The sequence below is a fragment of the Cetorhinus maximus genome, chromosome 3, assembly GCF_964194155.1.
Source record: "Cetorhinus maximus chromosome 3, sCetMax3.hap1.1, whole genome shotgun sequence".
Taxonomy (NCBI): Eukaryota; Metazoa; Chordata; class Chondrichthyes; order Lamniformes; family Cetorhinidae; genus Cetorhinus; species Cetorhinus maximus.
Window position 1 is genome coordinate 186,118,490 of NC_135881.1, and position 23,149 is coordinate 186,141,638.

At 41.2% G+C, this 23,149-nt stretch overlaps 1 protein-coding gene across 1 annotated transcript in view; it reads right to left on the bottom strand.

The window, feature by feature from the left end:
* Nucleotides 1–160: 160 nt before the first annotated feature.
* Nucleotides 161–23,149, bottom strand: part of LOC144673713 (nucleotide-binding oligomerization domain-containing protein 1-like) — a 34,088-nt gene continuing 11,099 nt past the window's right edge. Inside the window, exons 3-11 of the mRNA XM_078535418.1 lie at nucleotides 20,081–21,860; nucleotides 18,127–18,210; nucleotides 15,622–15,705; nucleotides 13,810–13,893; nucleotides 9,156–9,239; nucleotides 7,569–7,652; nucleotides 6,124–6,207; nucleotides 3,026–3,109; nucleotides 161–1,023 (exon numbers count right to left, since the gene is read on the bottom strand). Coding sequence (XP_078391544.1) covers nucleotides 954–1,023; nucleotides 3,026–3,109; nucleotides 6,124–6,207; nucleotides 7,569–7,652; nucleotides 9,156–9,239; nucleotides 13,810–13,893; nucleotides 15,622–15,705; nucleotides 18,127–18,210; nucleotides 20,081–21,860 — 2,438 coding nt within the window. The 3' untranslated portion in view covers nucleotides 161–953. The remainder of the gene's footprint in view (nucleotides 1,024–3,025; nucleotides 3,110–6,123; nucleotides 6,208–7,568; nucleotides 7,653–9,155; nucleotides 9,240–13,809; nucleotides 13,894–15,621; nucleotides 15,706–18,126; nucleotides 18,211–20,080; nucleotides 21,861–23,149) is intronic.

A 23,149-nucleotide genomic window follows, 5' to 3' on the forward strand; every position in this document is an offset into this window, starting at 1 on the left:
GGTGTTGTCATGACCAGGTGAGAAGGAGTGAACTGGCTCCGCTCTATTCCACCTCCTCAGTTGGTCTTAAGAAAGGTTTAAGAGATGCATTTTCCGAATCCAAATGTATTTAACTATTTAAGCTGTGAGCAATAAGCAGCCCATCAAACAGGGTTTTCTTGCACTGAAGAAAGAGCAAATTTATTAACCAATAAACCTGGTGGAAAAAAAATAAAAATGCAACATCACACACAGGAATCAGAAATAGGGGAAGTTAGAGTCCAATAAAAAAAGTTAAAAGAATATAGGGTTAAGTGTCCTTTGATTGTCCTTAAGGCGCAGAATTTTAAACGTTGCGGCTGATTTGGATTAGCTGGTTTTGTGGATGCAGTCAGATGTAGAAGATTTGCAATTATTATGAGATCTTGGTTTGCTGGTAGATTTCTCTTAAAGTTGGCTTCCAAAGAAGTAACATACTTGTTCCAAAGGAGAGAGAGGGAGAGAGCCCAGCTTTTAGCCTGTTTCCTCTGCTGAAAACCTCTCTGCAGTGGCTCCAGCCTGGCGTTGAAATATTCCACCCATTGTGTATTTCAAAGAGGGTTTGGGTGTGTCTGCCTGTGGCAGCCATTGTTTCAATATCTAGCACTTTGTATTTTATTGACTCTTGCTTGGACAGTTACAAGTTTCAATGGGTCTCTGGATTATATGAAATGTCTCTCTCTTAACATTCCCTGAGGGTGATTTGTTTGTTTCTCACCTTCATCTTGGAAGGTGGCCTTGCATTTTTTAAGTAGTTTGTACTCTCTCATTTCAAATCACAAAACTTCCAGTCAGTTGAAAGTTGAATAATCATATTTTCAAAAATAAAAGGGCATAGCCTCGTGGCAGCATACATTGCACCACACTGCACTGTATTTGCTAATTTCTCTTCAGGTGGCATTGCAGATGTCATAGTTCCTCCGCACAGATGCTGTTTAAAACACAATCCGTTGCTCTGCATTAAGAGCTGTGGCTTCTTCGATGGATATTTTATTGTTCTTCAGGCTAATTTGGGACAGACATAAGAAATAAAACACCATTAAATGGATGCTTGTGAAATCTAGTCAACCAATATTATTTGTATTCTCCTTCACAACCAACCATGGTCGACAGCCCCTGTTCTCTCAATCCACTGACCCGCCATACTGTGACTGATCACAAGGTGGCAGCCCTTTCCTCCATGTTTCCCTCCCTAGGTGCTAACCAAAGCATTGAGTGAAAACAATGATGGGGATTGAACGCAAGCTCCTGTGTTGCTGATCTGATTCTGGGTGCCATTAATGGTTTAAGAGTGTAATAGTTAAATGAGTGTAGCTGAAGGTGTTACAGAAGCACACGGTTGTATGTAATGGTGAGATAGAAAGGAGGTGTGAGTGTGAGCACAAGAGGCACAGCGAATAAGTGAGAGGAAAAATTAGGAAAACTGAAGAGGGGGAGTTCACGGTGTGAAGTTACTAATATCATTTTGTGTATAATCACTTAGTGCGGCACAAATCAATAGGAATGCACTTGCCAATTGTCAACCATAACAGAAAATTGAAATTCATATTAAGTCAGGACCATGCAGTGCAACAGATAGAAATACATATTTAAAAATGAAGAGTTATTGTGAGACAAAAATATGACAAATTTGTAACAACAAAGAGTATAAGTTTCTATAGGAGGTATGTAAAATTTTTATAGACCCTATGGATATTTTTCAATTTCTCAAGTATTATCTTGGCATAGTGATAACAGCTGCATACATCACATACATTCGATATGTATATTCCATAGATTCCAACATATTTTAACTTGAGGGAGGTATTGAAATGATGAGTGTGGTGGAGGGGTGGGGGTGGTAACAGTATTAGACTTTTCTTTAGGGTAAGAGAATAATCATGTTCTTTTTGCCATGATGATGTCATGCAAGCAATGTGATGATGCGTGTGAGTCCAAGTCACACTGTATGTATGGGAGACAATGGGCAGCTTGTCCAAGCAATTGTTCCTTAGGGGTGTTGTTGATTTAACCTGAATGTCACACCTGGCAACAGGGCAGTGATGGTTTCGCAATCTAACAATTCAATGATGAAGCCTGTAGCCTGCAAGAGCAGTGCCCAGATTGTCAAACTATTCAATTGAGACCTACAGTGTGTCAAAGAAGGTTGGCGTCAATGTGTTTGCAATTGATAGTATCGTAACAGAGGCCATTTTGTTGTAATATGAAACCCGAGTTGTGCATATAGACAAATCATGCAGTCTATTCTTACAGTTAAAGGTGGAAATGTGTCATACAAATATATAATCAGGAGCAGTAGAAGGCCACTTGACCCTTCGAGCCTGCTCCACCCTTCAATAAGATTATGGCTGCTCTGATTGTAACCTCAACTACACGTTCCCAGCTACCGCCCCCGCCACCCCCGCCCCACCCCCGATAACCTTTCAACCCCTTGTTAAACAGTGACCCCTAATTCTAGATTCTCCCAGAAGAGGAAATATTCTTTCCCCATCCCCTCAGGATCTTATATGTTTCAATCAAGTCGCCCGCTTTTCAATTCCAGTGACGGCAGGGATCTAAGGGAGTGGTGAATTCTACCCAGAATCCAATCGTGATACTAGTGGAGAAGAGTTTCTGATATTACTGGAGGAGGAAATCCTCCACAAAATGTCTGCCCCCAGGTTCCCTCAGACCAATTGGTCCAAATAAAAGCAATAAGATAACAGAAGTAATTGAGAGGCACTGGTAAGAGAACAGAAATCTAAATGTAAAATGTTTGGAATTAAGGGCAATTTGGTAGGCTATATTTCCCCTTTAAGCACCTTCCCTCTTACCTGTTTCTCCCCAGTTAAAGGCTTTAAAATTTTGACAAGAAAATGACTTCGGCTACTGGTAGCAAACCAAAATGTGTTTTAGATAACTGCCAGCTCCTTAGAATAAATTCAGCCATGTGACAAACCTTAATTCAGCCGTGAAACAATTAGATGCCTTAATAATGTATAGCATAGCTTCTTAGGGCCGCTCTTACCAAATCTCTTGCACGGAGCTGTTTTCTCTCAGTGCTTCAATTAGACCTTTGGCGCCAAGTAATGTAATGTTATTCTCAACCAACCTGGAAAAACACAGTCTTTTAATTTCATCCTTCTGTTTTCTCCCATTTGATGGCCTGTCTCCCTTTTGGTGAGCTTTACCCACCCACCTAGGCAACAAACTAGACCACGCAGATGCTAGTACTGTGATGGACATGTGGTAACTATACTTGGTAATGTCAGTTATTTCCTCAGCTGAGGCCTTCTGCTTAAATGAAATTAACTGCATGTCCCACTCTTCTCATTACTTTACGTCACTGACACCTATTATCCCACGTCTTCATTGTGCACCGATTATGGCCGACAATACCCCCAATGTGTGTCCTCCACATCTCATTGTCCACATTGTGTCTCCTCATCATCTCACTGTCCCCCACTTTGCATTCTCTATATCTCATTTCCCCAACTGTAGGCCCTCTATGTCTTATTGTCCCCTACTGTGTGTCCTCTATATCTCATCGTCCCCAATTGTGTGTCCTCTGCATCCTTCTATCCCCCACTGTGTGTCATCTATATCCTTCTGTTTCCCATTGCATGTCCTCTATATCCTTGTTTCCCATTGTGTGTCCTCTGCATCCTGCTGCCTTCCAATGTGTAAGATTAATTTCCTGTATGAAAACCATTCTATATCTGTTATATCCCACTGTCTCATCTCTTGTAGTCTGCTCCCCAATGTATTCTTTCTACATCCCACTGCCTTTGGTTCTACACCCACTTTATCTTCCTATCACCTAAGGTAATTTTCTCCAAAATTTTTCTCTGGTTCTCTCTCCACAGGTGCTGTCTGACCCGGTGAGTATTTCAAGCATTTTTTTTAATATTCCTTTAAAGCTTTACTATTTTGTGTCTTCATTACATATTCCATATATTTACATACCCATTCTAGATCTATAATACACTCTGCTACATATTTCAGTGGGATCCAAAAGGAGTGCTTAGTTTCAGAGAAACAAGCCCATCAATCTTCAGCACAGTTAATGGTAATTCACAGAATCACAGATCTGTTACAGTGTAGAAGGAGGCCATTCAGGCCATTGAGTCTGCACCAGCTCTCTGAGCATTTTAACTTAGTGCCAATCTCTTGCCTTTTCTCCATAACCCTGCACATTGTTTCTATTTAAATAATCATCCAATGCCCTCTTGAATGCCTCAATCAAACCTGCCTCCACCACACTTCCAGGCAGTGCATTCCAAACCCTAACTAATCGCTGTGTGAAAAAGTTTCTTCTCACCTCGCACTTGCTTCTTTTGAAAAACACTTTAAAACTGTGCCCTCTGGTTCTCACTATCTACTCTGTTCAGACCCCTCATGATCTTGAAAACTTCCATCAAGTCTCCTTTTAGCCTTCTCCTCTCCAAGGAAAACAGTCCCATCTTCTCCAATCTTTCCTCATAACTGAAGTGTCTCACCCCTGGAACCATTCTCGTAAATCTCTTCTGCACTCTCTCCAATGCGTTCACATCCTTCCTATAGTGTTGCGTCCACAACTGTACACAATACTTCAGCCGAGGTCTAACCAGTGTCTTATACAAGTTCATCATAACCTCCCTGCTCTTGTACTCTATGCCCCTATTAATGAAGCCTAGAATACTGTATGCTTTAGAAACAGCTCCCACTACCTGTCCTGCTACCTTTAATGACTTATGTACATATACACCCAGGACTCTCTGCTCCTGCACACCCATTAGAATAGTACCCTTTATTTTATACTGTCTCTCCATGTTCTTTGTACCAAAGTGTATCACCTCACACTTCTCCACATTGAACTTCATCTGCTAATTCATCTTCTAATTCAACTATTGCAAATATTAGATTTCATTTTGACCAATTTGTTAATCTCCTGTGATGATGCTCAAAGACAAAAAGTGAAACTGGATTATGATTAAATTGTGACCAAAAATTGAACACCTTTTTTTCATTCTTTCACGTAATGTGTACATTGCTGGCAAGACTAGAATTTATTGGTCATGGCACACTGCCCACCAGAAAATGATGGTAACCTGCCTTAATGAGTATAACTGAGTTACTTGCTAGGGCATTTCAGAGGACAGTTAAGAGTCCACCACATTGCTGTGGCTCTGGAGTCACATATAGGCAAAATTGGGTGAACATGGCAGATTTCCTTCCCTAAAGGACATTAGTGAATGAGATTAGTTTTTACAACAATCTGAGTAGTTCCCAGATCACCATTACTTATACTAGATTTTGTTTCCAGATTTTATTTAACTAATTGAATATAAATTCCCCGGCTGCCATTGTGGGAATTAAACAAATGTTTCCAGATCATCAATCAGGTCTAATCCAGTCACATAACTTCTATGCTACTATTAGCCCACTGTTGATATTTTATGGATTTCTGGCCAGTTATATTGGGTACGGTACCATAGTAGTTATAAAACTGGGCTAGTAGTACAGAGAACTATAGAAAGCTGTTACCAATAAAAGTGACCATGAAGCTTTCCTATTGTCATAGGAGCCCAATGGCCACCTTTCCCTTCCCAAATATCAGATTTATCGTCTGGCTCTTACATTGTAAAAGTGACTAGAATTCAAAAGTACAGTGTTACCACACAAAATGCCCATATTCTAATTGAACAATTGCTTAAGTTGGCCAAAAATGTGCTAACCATTATCAGTTTGTATTAAAGTCAATTTAAAGATGCTAGTTATAATGTGTTAAGTGACCTGTACATTTCAGGCTAAAACAGGGCTGCTAACTCACTAGTTACCTTGATAAGGTGCACTGAGTGCAAGAACAAGCCTAAATCACTTTTTGTATTTTATGTAACTAATCCTCTCTCAAGCCCCATTAGATGGTGTTGGGTTACAGTTTGTCATAAGCACTCCATTTCCAACAATTTAATAATGATATACATTGACTGTGAAACATTTTGTGATGCCCTGAGGTCATGAAAGGTGCCACGGAAATGCAAATCCTTTCTTGCTTTATCAACAGAATCTCTTTCCCTCTCATGCTATGGTTTTCACAGAATTACATAAAGACACAAATAAATTGAACATATCTGAAACACGTACCACAAACTTTGTAGGCTCCTGTTTACTTTGAGCACATCTGCGAAGCACCTCGCTGCTTCATCATCCAATTCATTTGCTGTGAGCCTAATTTAGAAAAGTCACATTTCCAGAATATTACTAAACTCTACCATGACTAACTGAGGTTTGGCACTGAGAGTACTTAAGAGGATATAAGCATAAGCGTTAGGTAAAGTTAGGAAATATTATTCGGAAAGTACCATCCCTGAAAGGCCAATTTTCATTGTTCCAATGTGTTTTATTTCGATAATACTTTCTCTTTTTTTGGCATACGAAAGATAGTTGGAGAAGGGAGCATTAGGAATAAGAATAGCCCATTCAGCCCTTTGAGTCTGTTCTGCTATTCTGTTAGATCATACTGGTCTGTACCTCAACCATGTGCCTTTATCCTGTGCCTCTTAGGCTTACTTTATCCCTTATCTAACTAAAATCTATTGATCTTAGCCTTGAGAATTTCAATTGGTCGCCAGCAGTCACAGCTTTGAGAGGGATAAGAGCAAATTCCTACTACCCTTTGTGTGAAGAAGTGATTCCTGATTTCAGTACTGTACTGCTACATGGGCAAGTAGAGAACATAACACTGCAATTTTGGAGGCCTAGGATGTGGGATTTCACTTTTTTCCACTTATCCTAATGTTAGACACCTTGTTTTCTGTATCTTCCTAGGAAAGAGTGAACCCAGAGAGGTATGCGTTGCATCTGTGGTGTTTGCATGTGTGTTGTATGTGCCATGATGACATCATGCATGTGATATTCCCATATGGCCAGACTTCTTTTCCGGGTGCGGAACAGGGAAAAGATTCATTTTTAAACAAAAGTTATGAGTAAATTGTTTTTAACCCACTCCAACAGCAAAAAGAATAATCCAGGAATTTTAGGTGAACTATTTTTAACAAATAATTTTAATGCTCTAAAAATACTGCAATCCAGGTAAAGGACAGCTGGAGATATAATAGGAACATAGGAGTAGGAGTAGGCCATTCAGGCCCTCAAGCCTGTTCTGCCATTCAATTTGATCATGACTGATCTGCATCTTATTTACCCATTTGTCCCCATATCCTTAATATCTTGGCTGAACAAAAATCTATCAGTCTGAGTTTTGAAATTTTCAGTTGACCTCGCCTTGAGTTTTGTTGGGGGAGAGAGTTCTAGATTTCTATTACCCTTTGTGTGAAGAAAACCTGTTATGCTCTGCTCTAATAGTAAGCATCTGACCCAACTTCAAAATGTTACCTGCTATTGCAGCAGCATGACAATGCTCCATTGCCCATTGAGTGAAGCTGCCAACCTTGAGATCAATTAATCCATCCATGTCCATTACGGTCTAAATTAACACTTGCCCAAACTCATTATATATACCAGAAGGGATTTACATTCCAGCTGAGCTGGAGGCTTAATCCCACAAAGTACATAGTTAAAATTAATACCAGAGTGTCTTCAGGGAACTGTTGTCTTCCAATGCTGCAGCTAAACTTTTACCTCCCTCTGTGGAAATGTGATTTCCTGCAAGACTGTTGAAAAGATGTATTTAATTAAATGATAACAACTTTTAGATAATTCACAAATTACTTTTCTACTTTGAAGTATTACACTAAATAGAATTGTTCTTTTATTCCCTCAGAAAAATAGTGACCATGGGTACAGAAAATGGCAATGGTTCTGTTCGGGTGAAAGTACAGCGTGCTGTTGACTGTTTTAGCACTTTAATGTCTAAATGCCAGATAGTTTAGACTAAAGGAGCTGTGAGGGAAAATAGGAAACAATAGGTGATATCTGAGAGAAGACGGTGGCTTAGGACACCAGCAGGAAGAGCTGAGGGTAGTGAGATCCGCAGGCATTAAGGTCAAGGGATGGGAGACCTGAGAGAGACAGGAGATCACCCTTATTTTATGCATTGGTACACACCAATATATTTTTACAATTACGGTTGCCAAAATAACTTGGATTTCAAAGACCTTCAGACTACCTACATATTGTAGAATCTTCTCATTTTTTTAGTTGTGACCTGAGATCTAAGCTGTGGATGAACTGAGATTTGTGTTGCTTATACACAATGTCACACTGTGAATATGTATATACAAGACTGATGCTCTCAAAGTCCTGTCAAACTATACAAGAAATGTGATCTATAAAAGGTATTTTTAATGCCTTGTAGATTCATTTAATTTTGTTTTTAAGCATCGTACATTTCTTGCTTGGTCCCAAAGCCTCTCCATGTATTCATCAATCTGTAAATAAATCTGAATATTAGTTTAAGCCTGTATGTATTGGTCTGATGGTATATTCCTGATTTTGGAAGGAGTCAGGCAAATATGCAAGCATTTTGTGCAGTGGACACCACAGTTAAAGGGTAATTGTTAGTGCTAGACACGTATCTCACTTAGAGAAGGAAAAATGGTAACAGTGCAGGCTCAAGATCTTAGGAGGCTTGTCTCTTCAGAGAAAACACCTTCTCACCGTGAAGATAAGACAGGAGTGTTGGGAAAAAGCCCAAACTGCAACTATACTAATATTACATTGTTCAATTTCTATGCTTAGAATGTGAACATGTATAATGTATAATGCCTTTAACATAGTAAAACGTCCCAAGGTACTTCACAGGAGTGTAATCATGTAAATTTTGACACCAAGCCATTTAAGGAGGTATGAGGACTGATGACCAAATGTTTGGTCAAAAAAGTAGGTTTTAAGGAGCACATCGAAGCATAGGAGACAGGTATGGAGGTTTGGTGAAGGTCCAGACAGCTGAGGGCATGACCACTAATGTTGGGGTGAAGTAAATCAAGGAAGTGCAAGTGGCCAGAATTGGAAGAAGGCAGAGTTTTGAATGGATAAGAATTTGTTGGAATTTATCAGAAGTCGGGATGATAGTGAGAATAAAAGAATATTAGTTAAGTACAAACAGAGATGGCCTTCTAGTCTTTTGAGTTAATCTCTGCAGGTCTATTAGCATTGACTCATTTTCAGACTTTGTCCGGTTTATGTCATCAAAATGTTGTAAGGAATTTGATTACCTGAGCTCTTTTAAAGAAGGATGGTTTCTTATAGCTTCAGCAAAGGCGACAGCACCTACATCTCCGATCTGATTCCCCCACATCCTGTATTTCAATTCAAAATGACAGTCACTGAAGGCTCACCTGGAAAACTTTCATTTGGTAATATAAAATGGTAGATAATTCATTACCTGGCTGTGTACTTAAATGAGATACAACATGCATTTTATTTTTTGCTCTCAATACCGGGAGTATTTTGCAATGTTTTGTGTTCAAGCCTCTGAAATTAGGCTTAAAATTCATGATCCTGTGTTTCAGAAGCAAAAATATTACCACTGAGCCAAAGTTGACACCTTTGGAGAATGCCAAAACCGTGCACAATTAATTTGTGATGGTAGCATAGAGTCCTTCTTGATACATCAGCACAGTTTACAACATATGATTCATGTGTAGTAGTAGATCCTTTGATGAAGTATGCACAAAAAACAGAATGAAAAGGGGCTATTATGATAATTTCACTTGCTTAAGGAAGGGTTTTTTCCTGTTACTCCATGACAAATAAAATGTTAACCTTGCCTCAGTGGTAAGCCCTCTCAATGGCTTTCACAGCCACAATGGCACCAGTCTAAGCTTGCATGGCAACAAGCTGAGTTTCCACTGCAGCACCCAGACCTTGGGTGGCTTCTGCTTGTGCTGTCATGAAATCTGAGGCATCTGCCATCAGATGCTGCATTATGGTTGGGATTATAAATGTTGTAATGAAGTTGACCGATATTTCCATGCTGCAAAGGATAGGATCCAAGCTCAGTGCAAAGCCCTGTGCAAATTTGATGCTGGACTGCTCTAGGCTCATTGACATAGATCATAGTCCTTTTGGCAGGCCTGTGCATGCACCAAGTATTTCATATTCCATATCCATCAGCATTCTTCTGTAGGCTGCCCCATCGAACTGCTCATCTGAGTCCTCTACAACAAAACTCATGTGAAACTTCACTCTCTGGGGAGCTGGCAGCTGTGCTACTCTTGCCCCTGTTAGAATTCACTGCTCATTCTCTGAGTAAAGAAGAAATCTGGAGCCAGTCTTTCCTCAACATAGGTTTATTCACAAAACCCAGAGAGCACAGACGCAGACTTTTTCCTTTTCCCCCATACAGGTGGAAACCAGTTCTTATACATACTTAAGAATAATACCCTAACCTTTCCCCAGATGGTAACAGCTACTCTCACTGACAACCAGAGCATGCACTTCATTGTGACAGGATTGCAACATTAACAGTTCCCTGCCCTGACTGCAGCCCAATCATGCCCAGTGACCTATCACTTTCCTATCCTGGCACTAAACTGTCCTCTAAAGTATACGGTGTTGGTGGCTGCAAATGAGAGATTAAGAGGCGATGTTTCTTCATCATTACTGGCTTCTTTCTCTTCTGCCTGTTACTGTTCAACCACTGCCCTGTTGGGGTTGCACTTCTTGGGTATCTGAAAAGGGAAAGGCAGAAGGGTGGGGTTGTGGCGAGGGGAGTGGGTGGGGAGGGAAGTTGGAAGTGCATGTTTACAACATCAGTAGTTCGTGAATCAGAAGAAATTTTGAGATGAAAGGGAAGTGGGATGTGCAAAGGAGGATTAGGTATGAGGATAAAGTCATCTTCGGTTTCAGCCCCACCACTGCTGCTATGATGGCCAACACTGTCACCCTCATGGGGATAAGGCTGTGCCTATTCCCTGCTAGTTAGCTTCTGCTGCCCATGATCATCGTTTGCCACCTTGTCCTGCAGGAGACATGGAAGTGTGTCAGTTGGCAAAATGTAATGCCCTCCCCTGAGGCAAGGTTGGAGGCGGGCGGTGGTGAGGGGGTGTGGGATTTAGTCGGGTGGGAGGGTGCTGGATGGGAACCCCGCAATCATTTCGTCTCTGCCCTGATTGAATTAATGCCCACTTAAGGGCCTCATCCCACCTCTGTTGGTGTGCACCCAGCACAGGTGGGGATCTCGCCATGCGAGGAGTGCGAAAAGCGAAACCCTGTCAGCTTTGTTTGGAGGCTCAGGAGGGGTGTGGGGACCTCAATGCTAGTCACTTAATACCTGATTGAGTGATTGAGGGGCCCGACATTGGAAAGATGCAAGGGTGGAGATGTGGTGGTGGGGGCTGCTGCCGAAAGCCACCCTCCTGCCCTTGTCCCTTGCTGTTGACCCCCCTCGACCCCATTCCCATAACCCCCTATCCCTCACATACCTGTGGCCTGGGTCCCTCACTGATCCTAGGCTTCTGATGGGTGCTTTGCCAGCAGCTGCCATCACTCCTGCTGGCACTGTATGCAATGGGCAGCTGCTGGCTTCTGCCTGGCAGCAGCACTCAGGGGGCTCGAAGTCTGCCCCCACCACTGGCCACTTAAAGTCCTGATAGGCAGGCCTCTCCCAAAGGAGGCAATGTGCAGCTCTCGCTGGCTCTCCAGTCAATATGTACTCCCTGTTGCCTGGATTAAATACCACCCAGTGAGTCTGATGCAATCTGTTTGGGTGATGCGACTGTCATGGTTGAATAGCTGGGAGTATGTGCAAGCTGTGAGATGTGTGTGTGAGGCCTGCAGTAGTGTTAAGTGTGTGAGGATTATGTGAAGATGTGAATGTTAGATATATGAGTCCTGAAGATAGATGTTGTTGGTGGGTGAGTGATGGGGATGTGGTGCATTGAGCAGTGTCTGACACTAGTGGAGCAGTTGGTTGAATACAGCACTTGAAGATGCATTCACTGACCTTAACCATTTGTACGAGGTCATTGAACTTTCTGTGGCATTGCATCCAGCTCCTCAGGACTTGACTCCCCGCATTACTCACTAAAGCTATCTGCTTCCATTGCCTTCTGAGAGTTTGTCTGGAGGGTCTCCTGTGGTTAAAGGAACATCTCTCTTCCTCTACATCTCCTCAACAAAGGCCTCCAGTGCATCTTTGATAAACCTGGAATCTGATCTCCCATAGTGTGCCATTCTTGTCTTTGCCAGGTCAGAATCGGTTGACCTTCAGCACTTGCTCCAGCCACAATGCACCTCCCCTTTAAGAGGTGTGGGTTGACTTTAAGTAGTGCAGACAATCTTTAACTGGTGTTTGCCTCTCTCATTTTGTGCCTCCTGCTGAAGTGTGTACGCAGAAGGGAAAAAAACCAGTAAGAACTGGAAAATAAGAATACTGGTTCGAACTGGTATTGTATACCTTAAAATGGAACACCAGTAAAAACTGGGTAATAAGAGTACTGGTCCAAAATGTTTTTTTCCTTCTGGCTAGTCACTCAACAGCACAGTTGGCATGTGGTGAGCAGGGAGCGCCAAGTTGCTGCACTGCCTGCATTGGAAGTAATAGGTGTGGGTTAATCACACATCACAATCCATTTTTTATTGATTTTTGTGGTCATTGTCATTTATGTGTCTGAATAATGTGAGCAAGGCTGCATGGACCTTATAGGAACAGACAGAAGCAAATAAACTTTACCATGAGAAAACAGAGTTACAAAGCTGTATAACCCCGATTTGGGCGTTAGTAGCTTGGGGAAGGGCAGATGGTTTTGCCGGTAATAATTGTGGGGTCATGCATTTTTATTGGTCTCCGTGTGTATTGACATCATTTTCCTTTCTATAATCTCCTTGAAAAAAGAGTCAGGTTATTATTTTAGTGAAAGGGTGAAAATGGATGCTAAGTGGTTGCTGTGTCAGTATGACACGTCGATGTCCCTTTTTTGCCCGTAATTTAGAGGCTAATTGGTGATGATTTAAATGTCAGGAGCACTAACTGGGAGACCTGCATGCTTACCAACCAAGCACTTATTAGGAGCAATTTTCGTGGAGTGGTATATATTGCCTCCATTGAAGATGTGAAATGCGTTGGCTGACAGAAAACAGCATGTATCAGGATGGTTCAGGGATCGAGGGAGAAGGCACAAAGGTTCTTGGGTGTAGCACTGGAGATCCTGGTGGACAGGAGGCTGAATGTCCTATACCCACAGTGGGAAAGGAGGCCACAGAGGCAAATAATGCAGTGGATGTGACAAGGTGCCGCAGGAAGTCTCCCATTTGTATCTTTAAATTCTGTGTAGTCAGTCAATTTCCAGCAGCAACTGAACAGTAAAAGTTGAGTGTCGCTGTGAGTAGTGCTTACAATCCTCACCAACGGCTACTCCTGTCCAGCTGGCCACTGTCAGAATAGGGCATTAATTGCAGCACTAGCTAGCAAAATGGTGTGCAGCCTCTTTAAGGGATGTTGGAAGCAAATTTAATTGGTCATCAAAGCCTTAATCATCCTCTGTTCCTCGCATGCTCTTAAACTTCTTTACCAAGACAGCATCTTGTGCTAAAGGTCAGCTACCAAAGTGTTGGAGTTGAAGACCCAATCTTGGCCACCTCAGTGACTTTAGCATCTAAAGTATCCAGGCAAAATCACCCTCTCGGTATTTTATACGTAACCTACACATAAGCATGAAGTTCTAAAAATAGTCTCAAAATGACAGACAATGCAATTGAGGTAATTCTGACTCTGAACATGACCCCAATGTATGAATATAATGTATGAATACATTTCTTCAAATCAATATTTTTTTTAAAATGCAATATTTGTTCATGTTTAACAACTCAATATAACTGATCAGGACAACATGAGACACTCCATTCTCCATCCTTTCCCTTACTCACCAGAGGTGTTTGATTGTCTTACTTTTCCAAACTGCTTGTGCTAGCTTTTTCCCTCCTTCAGTTGTAATCTTGTTGTATCCGATGCTTTAAATATACAAACAAAAAAGCAATTAGTTTAACATTTTTCTCCTCTTCATCAACGTGCCTTTCACTATCAAAGGGTTTCACTGTAGCTGAGATTGAAATATTATGGAATTCCTTGGGATGCTCAGTTTGTATACACATCGTGGCTTTGTAACAAGCTCCTTCAGAGCATTACTTGGTGAGCTGTACATCTCCACCACTCAAGATCTTTGGCTCTCCTCTCCCAAGTCTTCTCAGGCAGGCATTTTCCTACAGTGATGGCTCAAAATAATGATCATAATAAATTTAATACTTCAAACTCACTGTTGGGCAAGTGTTCATATCAACCCTTTCAAAGGTTAAGTTTCTGGGAACACACACACTTTTAAGGTTGATATATTAGTCTTCAGTACAATAGCTAGTAGCTAATTCCTCACTATTTTATCAAGTGGGGATCAGCCAACAATGGTTAATGGAGCCAGTGTCTAAACAGAGATTGATGTCATGGTGACTTTCAGGAATTCCTCCCTTATGGTAACTGCCGTGTTGGAATATTTGAGCTAACAATTTGGGTTAAAAGACTAGACCAGGGAAGGTGTTTTCCTCTGTCTTTATGGAAGGTCTTCTTGAAGAAAAGAAGAAACCTTGCGTGAATTTCCAAATCGTTCTACCCTCTGTCAAATACCATCTGCTGACGAAGATAGCTTAGATCTCAGATCTCGCTGCTGCTTTTAGGTACCAGGCTTTGTGCAAAGATGCACAATAAAGATGTTTCTAAATTGGCCCTGCACCACCCTTTCAACCTGCAATGGAGTTTAACAGTTAATCAAGGACAAAATAGCCGCGGCAAAAAGAGTTGATGGGAATGTCGCAAACACCAATTGATTAAACAAAGGTAATGGCCGCAACAGACCCATGAAAACCCCACTGTAAAATTTTCCATTCATTATGACTAATGATCATGATTAATCAAAAAGTGGCTCCTTTCATTCAGAGATTCAGCTTGAATATCTTTACCATTTTGTATACCATCTCATTCCAAAAGTGTCAGATGCCTATAATTTGATTGGTCTTCAAAGCCTTAATCATCCTCTGGGTTGACTGTTCCTAGCATGCTCTTAAACTCTAACACTTTTGGAATGAGATGGTACACAAAATGGTAAAGATATTCAAGCTGAATCTCTGAATGAAAGGAGCCACTTTTAAATGATTAATTATTGTCATTAATGCTCCACTTCCTAATTTATACTTCATCTGTGGGCTCTTTATTGAACACATGTGAATGGACGCAATGACATCCCTTCCGCACTTAATTTTGTCCCTGTTTTAATTGATGTGTGAGATTCCAATCTTATCAGATCATCACTAGATGGAGCTGCACAGCAGAAAGTAGATACTTCCTGATGGTGCAAAAACTGGAAGGGTGAATTTATCTTGTCCAACTTGAGGCATCTGTTTGAAAAGCTGGGGTGTAGCTATATTGAGTATACTCTTCACAAGTCTATGAGAAACCTGATGCTCAGAAATTTATGCATGCAAGGAGGGAGCACAAGTCAATCTGATGTATTTTGGTGACCCACACACCTGTCTCAAGTCTTTCTGTGCGCTCAACAACCAGTTGTAAGACACCATTCCATGCCACTTTAATCTCTGAAAATAGGCTGTCATACAACCTGACCTCTGACTATGTGAATAGTGTAAGTCCAGACTGATAATTGAAACTATGCACAAATTCATAAGTATACTTACGTCAATTTGATGAGACTTGGGCATTCATCGATTAGCGTAGAAACATACTGGGCACCAATGTCAGTAATCTGATTTTTGTATAAGCTGGAAAACCAAATGTGAATAACAAAGTCACATAGTGGTAACACTGGGATCTCACGCAGAGAAAATAATGCAATAATATGCAGTGAGACCACCTGAAGCAGTGATCATTTCAAGTTCTCTAACTATAGAAAGAACAACCTATCTCTGTAACCTCCACCAGCCCGCCAAGAACTCTGCATTCCTCCAATTTTAGCTTCTTTGCAATTCCCACTTTCTTCATCCCACCTTCACTTTCATTCAGCCATTCAGCTGTTCAGGTCCTAAGCTCTGGAATTACATCCCTAAACCTCTTCCCCTTACTTTCTTCCTTTATGTCACTCCTTAAAACCTACCTTTTTGTCTAAGTTTTTGGTTATCATTCCTAATGTCTCCTTATGTGATTCAGTGTCAAATTTTGTCTGATAAGTGTCTGTGAAACGTCATGGAGTCATTACAGCACAAAAGGAGGCTGTTTAGCCCATCAAGCCAATGCTGGCTCACTATAAAGGAATCCAATCAGTCCCATTCCCCATTTTATCCCCATACCCCTGCAGGTGTATTTTCCTCAAGTGCCCATCCAACTTCCTTTTGAAATCATTCATCATCACAATTCCTACCATCCTAAGAGGCAGGAAGTACCAGGTCATTACCACTTGCTGTTAAAGCCAGTATATATAAATGTAATTTATTACTTTTAGTTACATAGTGACTGTTTCATTTGGTCTACATTCCAATGTGTGCTCATGTTACATTGAGTTAGCAGCTGAAAGCAGATCTCTAGTGTATGTAGATTTGCACATTTTGTGTAGCCTTTCACATCACAACAGGGCTATTGTGATAGAATAATTGTCAACTCTAATCTAAAATAAATTCAGCTGAAGAAGCCAGAATTTCAGAGTGTTAACAGTAAAACGGAGGCAAGCAGGCCTCAAAAGCAAAGCTCTGGTTAATTCAAATAACTCTTAGAGGTGAAGACATTATGAATTGATTTCAGTTAGTGAATTATCCTTTTCTGAAGCCTGTTAAAGAAAAATGCCTTGTATCCAGCAAAGAGCAAAGGTGACGGAGAACTGGAATTCAAAACAATGATCCACCATTTTGAAGACTGAAAGACATCTCAAAGAAATACAAGCCATCGTGAAAATACGTCATTGCAAATATATTGGAAAGAACATAAGTTGTGTCTACCTGCTGTCACCACAACAAGAATTATTCATAACTATAATCCTCCTCAAGCCAGAAATAGGTTTTTAAAAATGTTTTCATGAAGCACCTCTTTAATGGAGGTTAAACAGATAGTCAAGAACTTTTGTCATATCAGCATTATTCTAACAAAAATACCTGTTAATTTTAAAGCTTTTCTTAAGATTTAAATTTCCTTGTATAGGCAACCTCAGAATGAATCCGTATGTTAACTGCTCCAAAACCTCCATATCATTCCTATAATGTGGAACCCAATACTGTACACAGTACTCTAACTGAGCTCTCCGTAAGGTTTTGCGTGGATTCATCATTGCCTATTGGCATTTATATTTTATACCTCGTGATAAATCCTAGAATTCCATAATTCCAGCTTTATCAATGTGTAGCTGTACCCCCAAATCCCTCTGCTCTTCCACAACACCTAGCCTACTTTTATTCAGGGTACAATTATTTAATAAAAATGCATTACCTCAATTTTTTGTTTATTCTTTCATGGGGCATGGGTACCGCTGGCAAAGTCCAGCATTTGTTGCCCATCCCTAATTGCCCCTTGAACTCAGCGGCTTGCCACACCATTTCAGAGGGCAGTCAACTACACTGCTGTGGGTCTGGAGTCACATGCAGGCCACTCCAGGTAAGGATGGCAGGTTTCTTTCCCTAAAGGACCTCAGTGAACCAGATGGCTTTTTTATGACAATTGATTCATGGACACCACTGTTGCATGAGAATAGCTTTTCATTTCCAGATTATTAATAGAATTTTAATTCCAACAGCTGCCACAGAGGCATTTGAACCCTTGTGCCCAGAACATTAGCCTGGGCTTCTGGATCACAAGTCCAGTGGCATTACCGCTATGCCATCATTGCCCATTACTGACATTGGATTCCACCTCACATTTTTAGACTATTCCCTCATTTAGTCAATATTCCTTTATTCTTCAGAAGAATCATTTAAAGTGTTTACTTTTTTGTCGACTGTTATGTCAATACCATCCTATATCAGTTTCTATCTAAATCACTGGTTACACGTAGTGAATAGAAATCTATACATTATACAACTAAGCGTCTGCATCATATGCATCAACATGGTACACTAAATAATGAACCATCTTTTACTATAACACTTATTACACATTGAAAATATGTATACACTGTTCACAGGTTATCCATCTGTCACTGCATTTCCTAAGGTTCAGGGGAAGAATAGAATTTGAAATATCTTTTTACCTTACTAACTTACCCAAGAAATTGAATAATTTTGTACTTTCTAAGTTCTTCAGTTAGCACTTGAACCCCATCGTCTGTGATTTGGTTTGCATTCAACCTGAATAAAGTTGCAATAGGCGATATTAGAATGACTGAGGTAAACTGGACATAAAAAACTATTTCAAAAAAGAACAGGGAAGCTGTCCCTGATGTCTTGGCCAATATGTATTCCTCAGTCGACATTAAAGCAGATTACCTATCATTTATCTCATTGCTGTTTGTGACCTTACTGTGTGCAAACTGAATGCTGTGTTTCCTACATTACATCAGCGATGACACTTCCAAAGTACTTCTTTGGCTGCAAAATGCTTTGGCAAAGCCTGAGATTCTGAAAGCCGCTATATAAATGCAAGTGTTTTTTTTTATGGAGCTAAGGTGACTAATCTGATGGTATAACAAAGCTGTGAAGAAATACCTTTTCAGCTGGATTAGCCAATTACATGTTTACATTAAGTACAGAATTCAACCAGATTCCAGGATGCTTTATAGCAATTTCTGGCTGCGTGGCCCCTTTCTGCTGAAAAGTCACTCACCTGGGCCTGCTTGATGCGATTTTCAAGCGATTCTCATGGTAACTACCTTCATCTAAAGCAGACGAGGACTTATTTAACTTTGCAAATCAGGGCCCTCGTCCAGTTGTAGGACCTACTTGCAATACCAGTGGGTGGAACATGTGATGTGCACACTTGGCCTTTGGTACTCAGGCTTGGGTGGCAGGTCCCTGAAGCAATATAGAGGCTATTTACAAAATAGCATTAAATATTTTCCCATGTATTTTAGTGGGGCCCAGGGGTTGCCATTGCTAGCTGGAGTTAAGCATTTTCAGAATATTTGACCTGTGTATCTGAAGTGGCATAAAATCAAAGCAGGTCAACTTTGACAGTACAGACTCTTGCATCAGCAAAAGCTTAAGTCCATAAAAAATTCATTTTTGGGATGCAGATATCACAGACAAGGCTGCATTTATGGCCCATCACAAGTTTACTACAACTGAGTGATTTGCTGGTCCACTTCAGAAAGCAGTTAAGGGTCAACCATGTTGGTGTGGGATCGGAGATATACATTGACCAGACTGGGAAAGAATGATACTAATGAATCAGTTATTCTTTTTAACCATAATCCTATTGTGTCATAACAACTTTTACTAAAAAGTAAGTTTTCAACTTTTTTATTTCCAGATTTATTTTTAAATTATGTTGAATTTCTCAAGCAGCCACAATGAGATTTTAAATCACATTCTTTAGAGTATGAATCTAGGCCTATGGATTAATAGTCAGTAAAATTACCGCTCCATGACTGTACCCCTTCTTACATTCTAGGTACGGTTAATTTTTGATACAAAGAATTCAGTGACATTGTGTGTCCAGGTAAATAAATTCACTAACACTCCTAAGGTAAAACAAAACAGAAAAAGCTGGACAAATTCAGCAAGTCTGACAGCATCTGTGGAGAGAGAAACAGAGTTAACATTTTGAGTCCGCACGGCTCTTTCTGAGGAGTCGTGTGGACTGGAAATGTGGTCCCTGTTTCTCCCTCCACAGATGCTGCCAGACCTGCTGAGTTTTTCCAGCATTTTCTGTTTTTATTTCAGATTTTGAGCATCCGCAGTATTTTGCTTTTGTTATAGTCCCTAAATCTCCTACCTGGTTAGTGTTCTGATGTCTATGGAGAACTTATGTGAAGCAAATGGGAGTCAGTGACTTCCAGTTACAAAAATTTTAGATAACTTAAGCTGCTTTAGTTAAACTCATGGGTCATGACTTCAGCCAAAACCTGTGCCTGAGCTGCTGATACATAACTTATTAAACTAACAAAGACATTCCCCTTCTTCCAACTATACATGGATGTGCTCATACATAGGTAAACACACACAGGCAGTCACACTGAAAGGACAGGGGGTAGGAGTTTAATATGTGTATAAATCTTACCCAATAATGTGAAGCTTACTGAAACAAGGAATTAGTTCTTTCACTCCATAGTCATTGATGTTGTTATTGTCTAGTTGAAGTGCAATTGTTTTCTGAAGATCACGTAAAATAAATGTGATTGCACTGCAGTCAGCAGAGTAGATGTTGCAATAGGTGAACTTTATGCAATCTTTACAAATCCCCTTAGCAGCAAGCCTGGCTACTTCTTTGTTCTGCACTTCAAATATACACCTCAATAGCCATTTGAAGCGTGGGACAGCACACATCTGATAGAAATCATTGATCATGTATGTTTTCACACAGCCAACAAGGTAGGACTTCAATGCCGATCTCTTCTTTCGGACTTGTGTTTGGCAAGTCGAATGATTCAGTAAGTCTATCTTAGTTTTGGAAAGCAAACCACAAAGGAAGAAAACAGTTAGCTGAAAATGTTCCCTGAACTCGCGCAAGCATTCTTTCGAGCTCCTCTTAGAATTTTGGTATGGAATTAAAGAGATAAGCATGTGTTGCAGCCTTCCATGGGGAACGTGTCCAGTGAAAAACCTAATGGTTTCCTTCGCACTGATTTCCTCATCTATAACTAAGGAAAACGCAGTGAAAAATGACTGGAGGGTCAAATGAAGGAACTCATATGTTGACTGATTCCCACATCCATTGTAATGTCCTGTATTCTTGACAAAGCCCAACTGTAAATCCTCCTCTGAGATGTCAGCCGCTGTGATTTGCTCCTGACTGAAGATGAAGTTGCTGTTTTCAATCCCCTCTTTTGCCAATTTGCCCAATCTCATTAGTGCATCCTTCTTTGCTTTGAATGTCTCACTTTGACTATTGTTTTTTTTGTTCAATCCTGCTTTGGAAGAACGGTTTAGGAAAACCTCTAACATCAACAGGTAAATGTCAGTCAACGTGACATATTCCAACAACTGCTGGGAACTAGACTCAGACTGAAAGTGTTCGTAACATTTAAATATAATCCAGCAAAACAACGGCACTGAGCATAAGCTGCACAGGTGAGGGTTTGCTTCCAGCTGGGTCAAAACCGAGGTTTGATGGGCCTTCTTTTTAAAGAACTTCTTCAAATACTGCAGTAAATGGTCCTTCGAAAACCCCTTCAGTGTCACTCTCTTTCTCACCATTCTCAACGGTAGCTCTGTGCCAGTTCTTGCTGTCAATAATTTCCTTGAGTTTTTCAATATATTTCCTCGGAGAAGATTCATCAACAGGGCCACAGGATGTGTGGGGTCAAAGGGTGAAGAGATGTCAGGGATATCATTAAGGTCACAGTCAACATTAATTTCATCAAACCCGTCCAGTGTGAAGAGAACAGAAGTTGGGTGTTGTTGGATGTAGCTGAATATCTCATCGGCATCTTTGTCAGGGTAACAGTTGTATTTGAACAGTAGATCTCGGAGAGAAATCTTATCTTCCTCCTTAAAGGTATTGAATATTCGACATCTAAATCTGAAGAAGAATTTAACATCAGCACAGAGCTCCCCTTTGGACCACAAGTTCTGAAGTCTCAGGAGCAGTATGGTCTTACCAACCCCAGCATCACCAGTTACAAACACTGTTTCTGCATCTTCATTGATGACTCCAGTATCACTGAACAAATCCTCCAAGTGTGAAATGCTTCCTTTGGTTTCATTGACTGCGTTGATTAATTCCATAAGAGTCTCAGTGTAAGTATCATCCAGCAAGACGTCTTCTTTCTGGACATACGAAGTGATGAACTTTGTTTCTCTCTTCAATTGACATCTAAGTTTTTCGGAATACTGACAAACTTAATGTAGAAATCAGAAGTTTGAAAGAATTTTTCATAATCATAACAGAATATATATTCTTTATTTATACATATCTAATGCCACGTTGGGCAGAATTTTCCCAGATTTGCACTAAGTGCGGTAGCAGGCGGGTAAAACGATGTTCTACCCACCGGCCGCGATGGAAGGTTCTCACACCTTTTCATCCCAAACCCGCCATATTACTTAAGCATTCCCGGGAAGCATGCCATTTCCATGGCAGGCGGGCTCTCATTCGCCCGCCTGCCATCACCCCGCCGCTGCATCATGTTGGACGACATATTTAAAGTCCGCCCACAAGCACACACCTCACTGCTTCCAGACAACCACTGCTACGCAGAAGACATGGCCCTGAAACTAAAAAAGACTGAAGCCCCCAGGTTCAGCGACGCGTCCCTCGAGCACCTTTTGGATGCTGTACAGGCCCACCAGGATGTCCTTTAACCCCGCTCTGGTTGCAGGATGGGCAGCAACAGCACTAGCCCAGCTTGGGAGGTGCTGGCAGTGGTAGTCAGCACCAACACCCTTCACCCAGTGCCACAAGAGCATGAATGATCTCCTCAGTTCCGCCAGGGTAAGTCATTCTTCTCATCACTCTCAACTCACACTCTCAAGCCTTTCACACATTCACAGGGCCCTCACTCACTGTTGGTTTAAGGGACATCACCATTCACTCTCTCACGCACACTTTCATTGTCCTCATCCTGTCCATGAAACCGCTCACCGCCCGCACAGACCAGGCATACTTATCATCTGGCCCGGCAGGCGTCCTGCTTACACTTTCTCCATCTCTATTCATGCAGGATAAGCTGGCACACAACAAGAGGGAGAGGTTGCAGACCAGTAGGGGAATGCCCTAAATTAAGGTCCTCACGGACTTTGAAAACAGAGCCATCCAGCTGGCCGGCGAGTAACTGGACCGGTCCTGTGCTGATGGTGAGGTCAACACTGCTCTACCAAGTGAGGGTCCAGCAGTGCAACATCCATCAGACAACCATGCTGTGAGTGATGTGTCCTGTTTCACAGGCCACTGCCACGCACTAATTATCTCCCCTTGCTTTCGCAGGCACATCTGCCAAACAGCCAATGGACTCCATGATCCAGGGCCTCCATTCAAGCCCTGAAGAAACCTCTGAAGAGGAATCTGGAGGCACCCTCCCTAAAGTCCCGTCACAGCGCTCACCCACACCCTCCACCTCAGTGGGACCTAGCTTTAGAATAGCATCAGGGTTACAATCTGTTGAGCGCATTGCACCATCCGATCCACAGC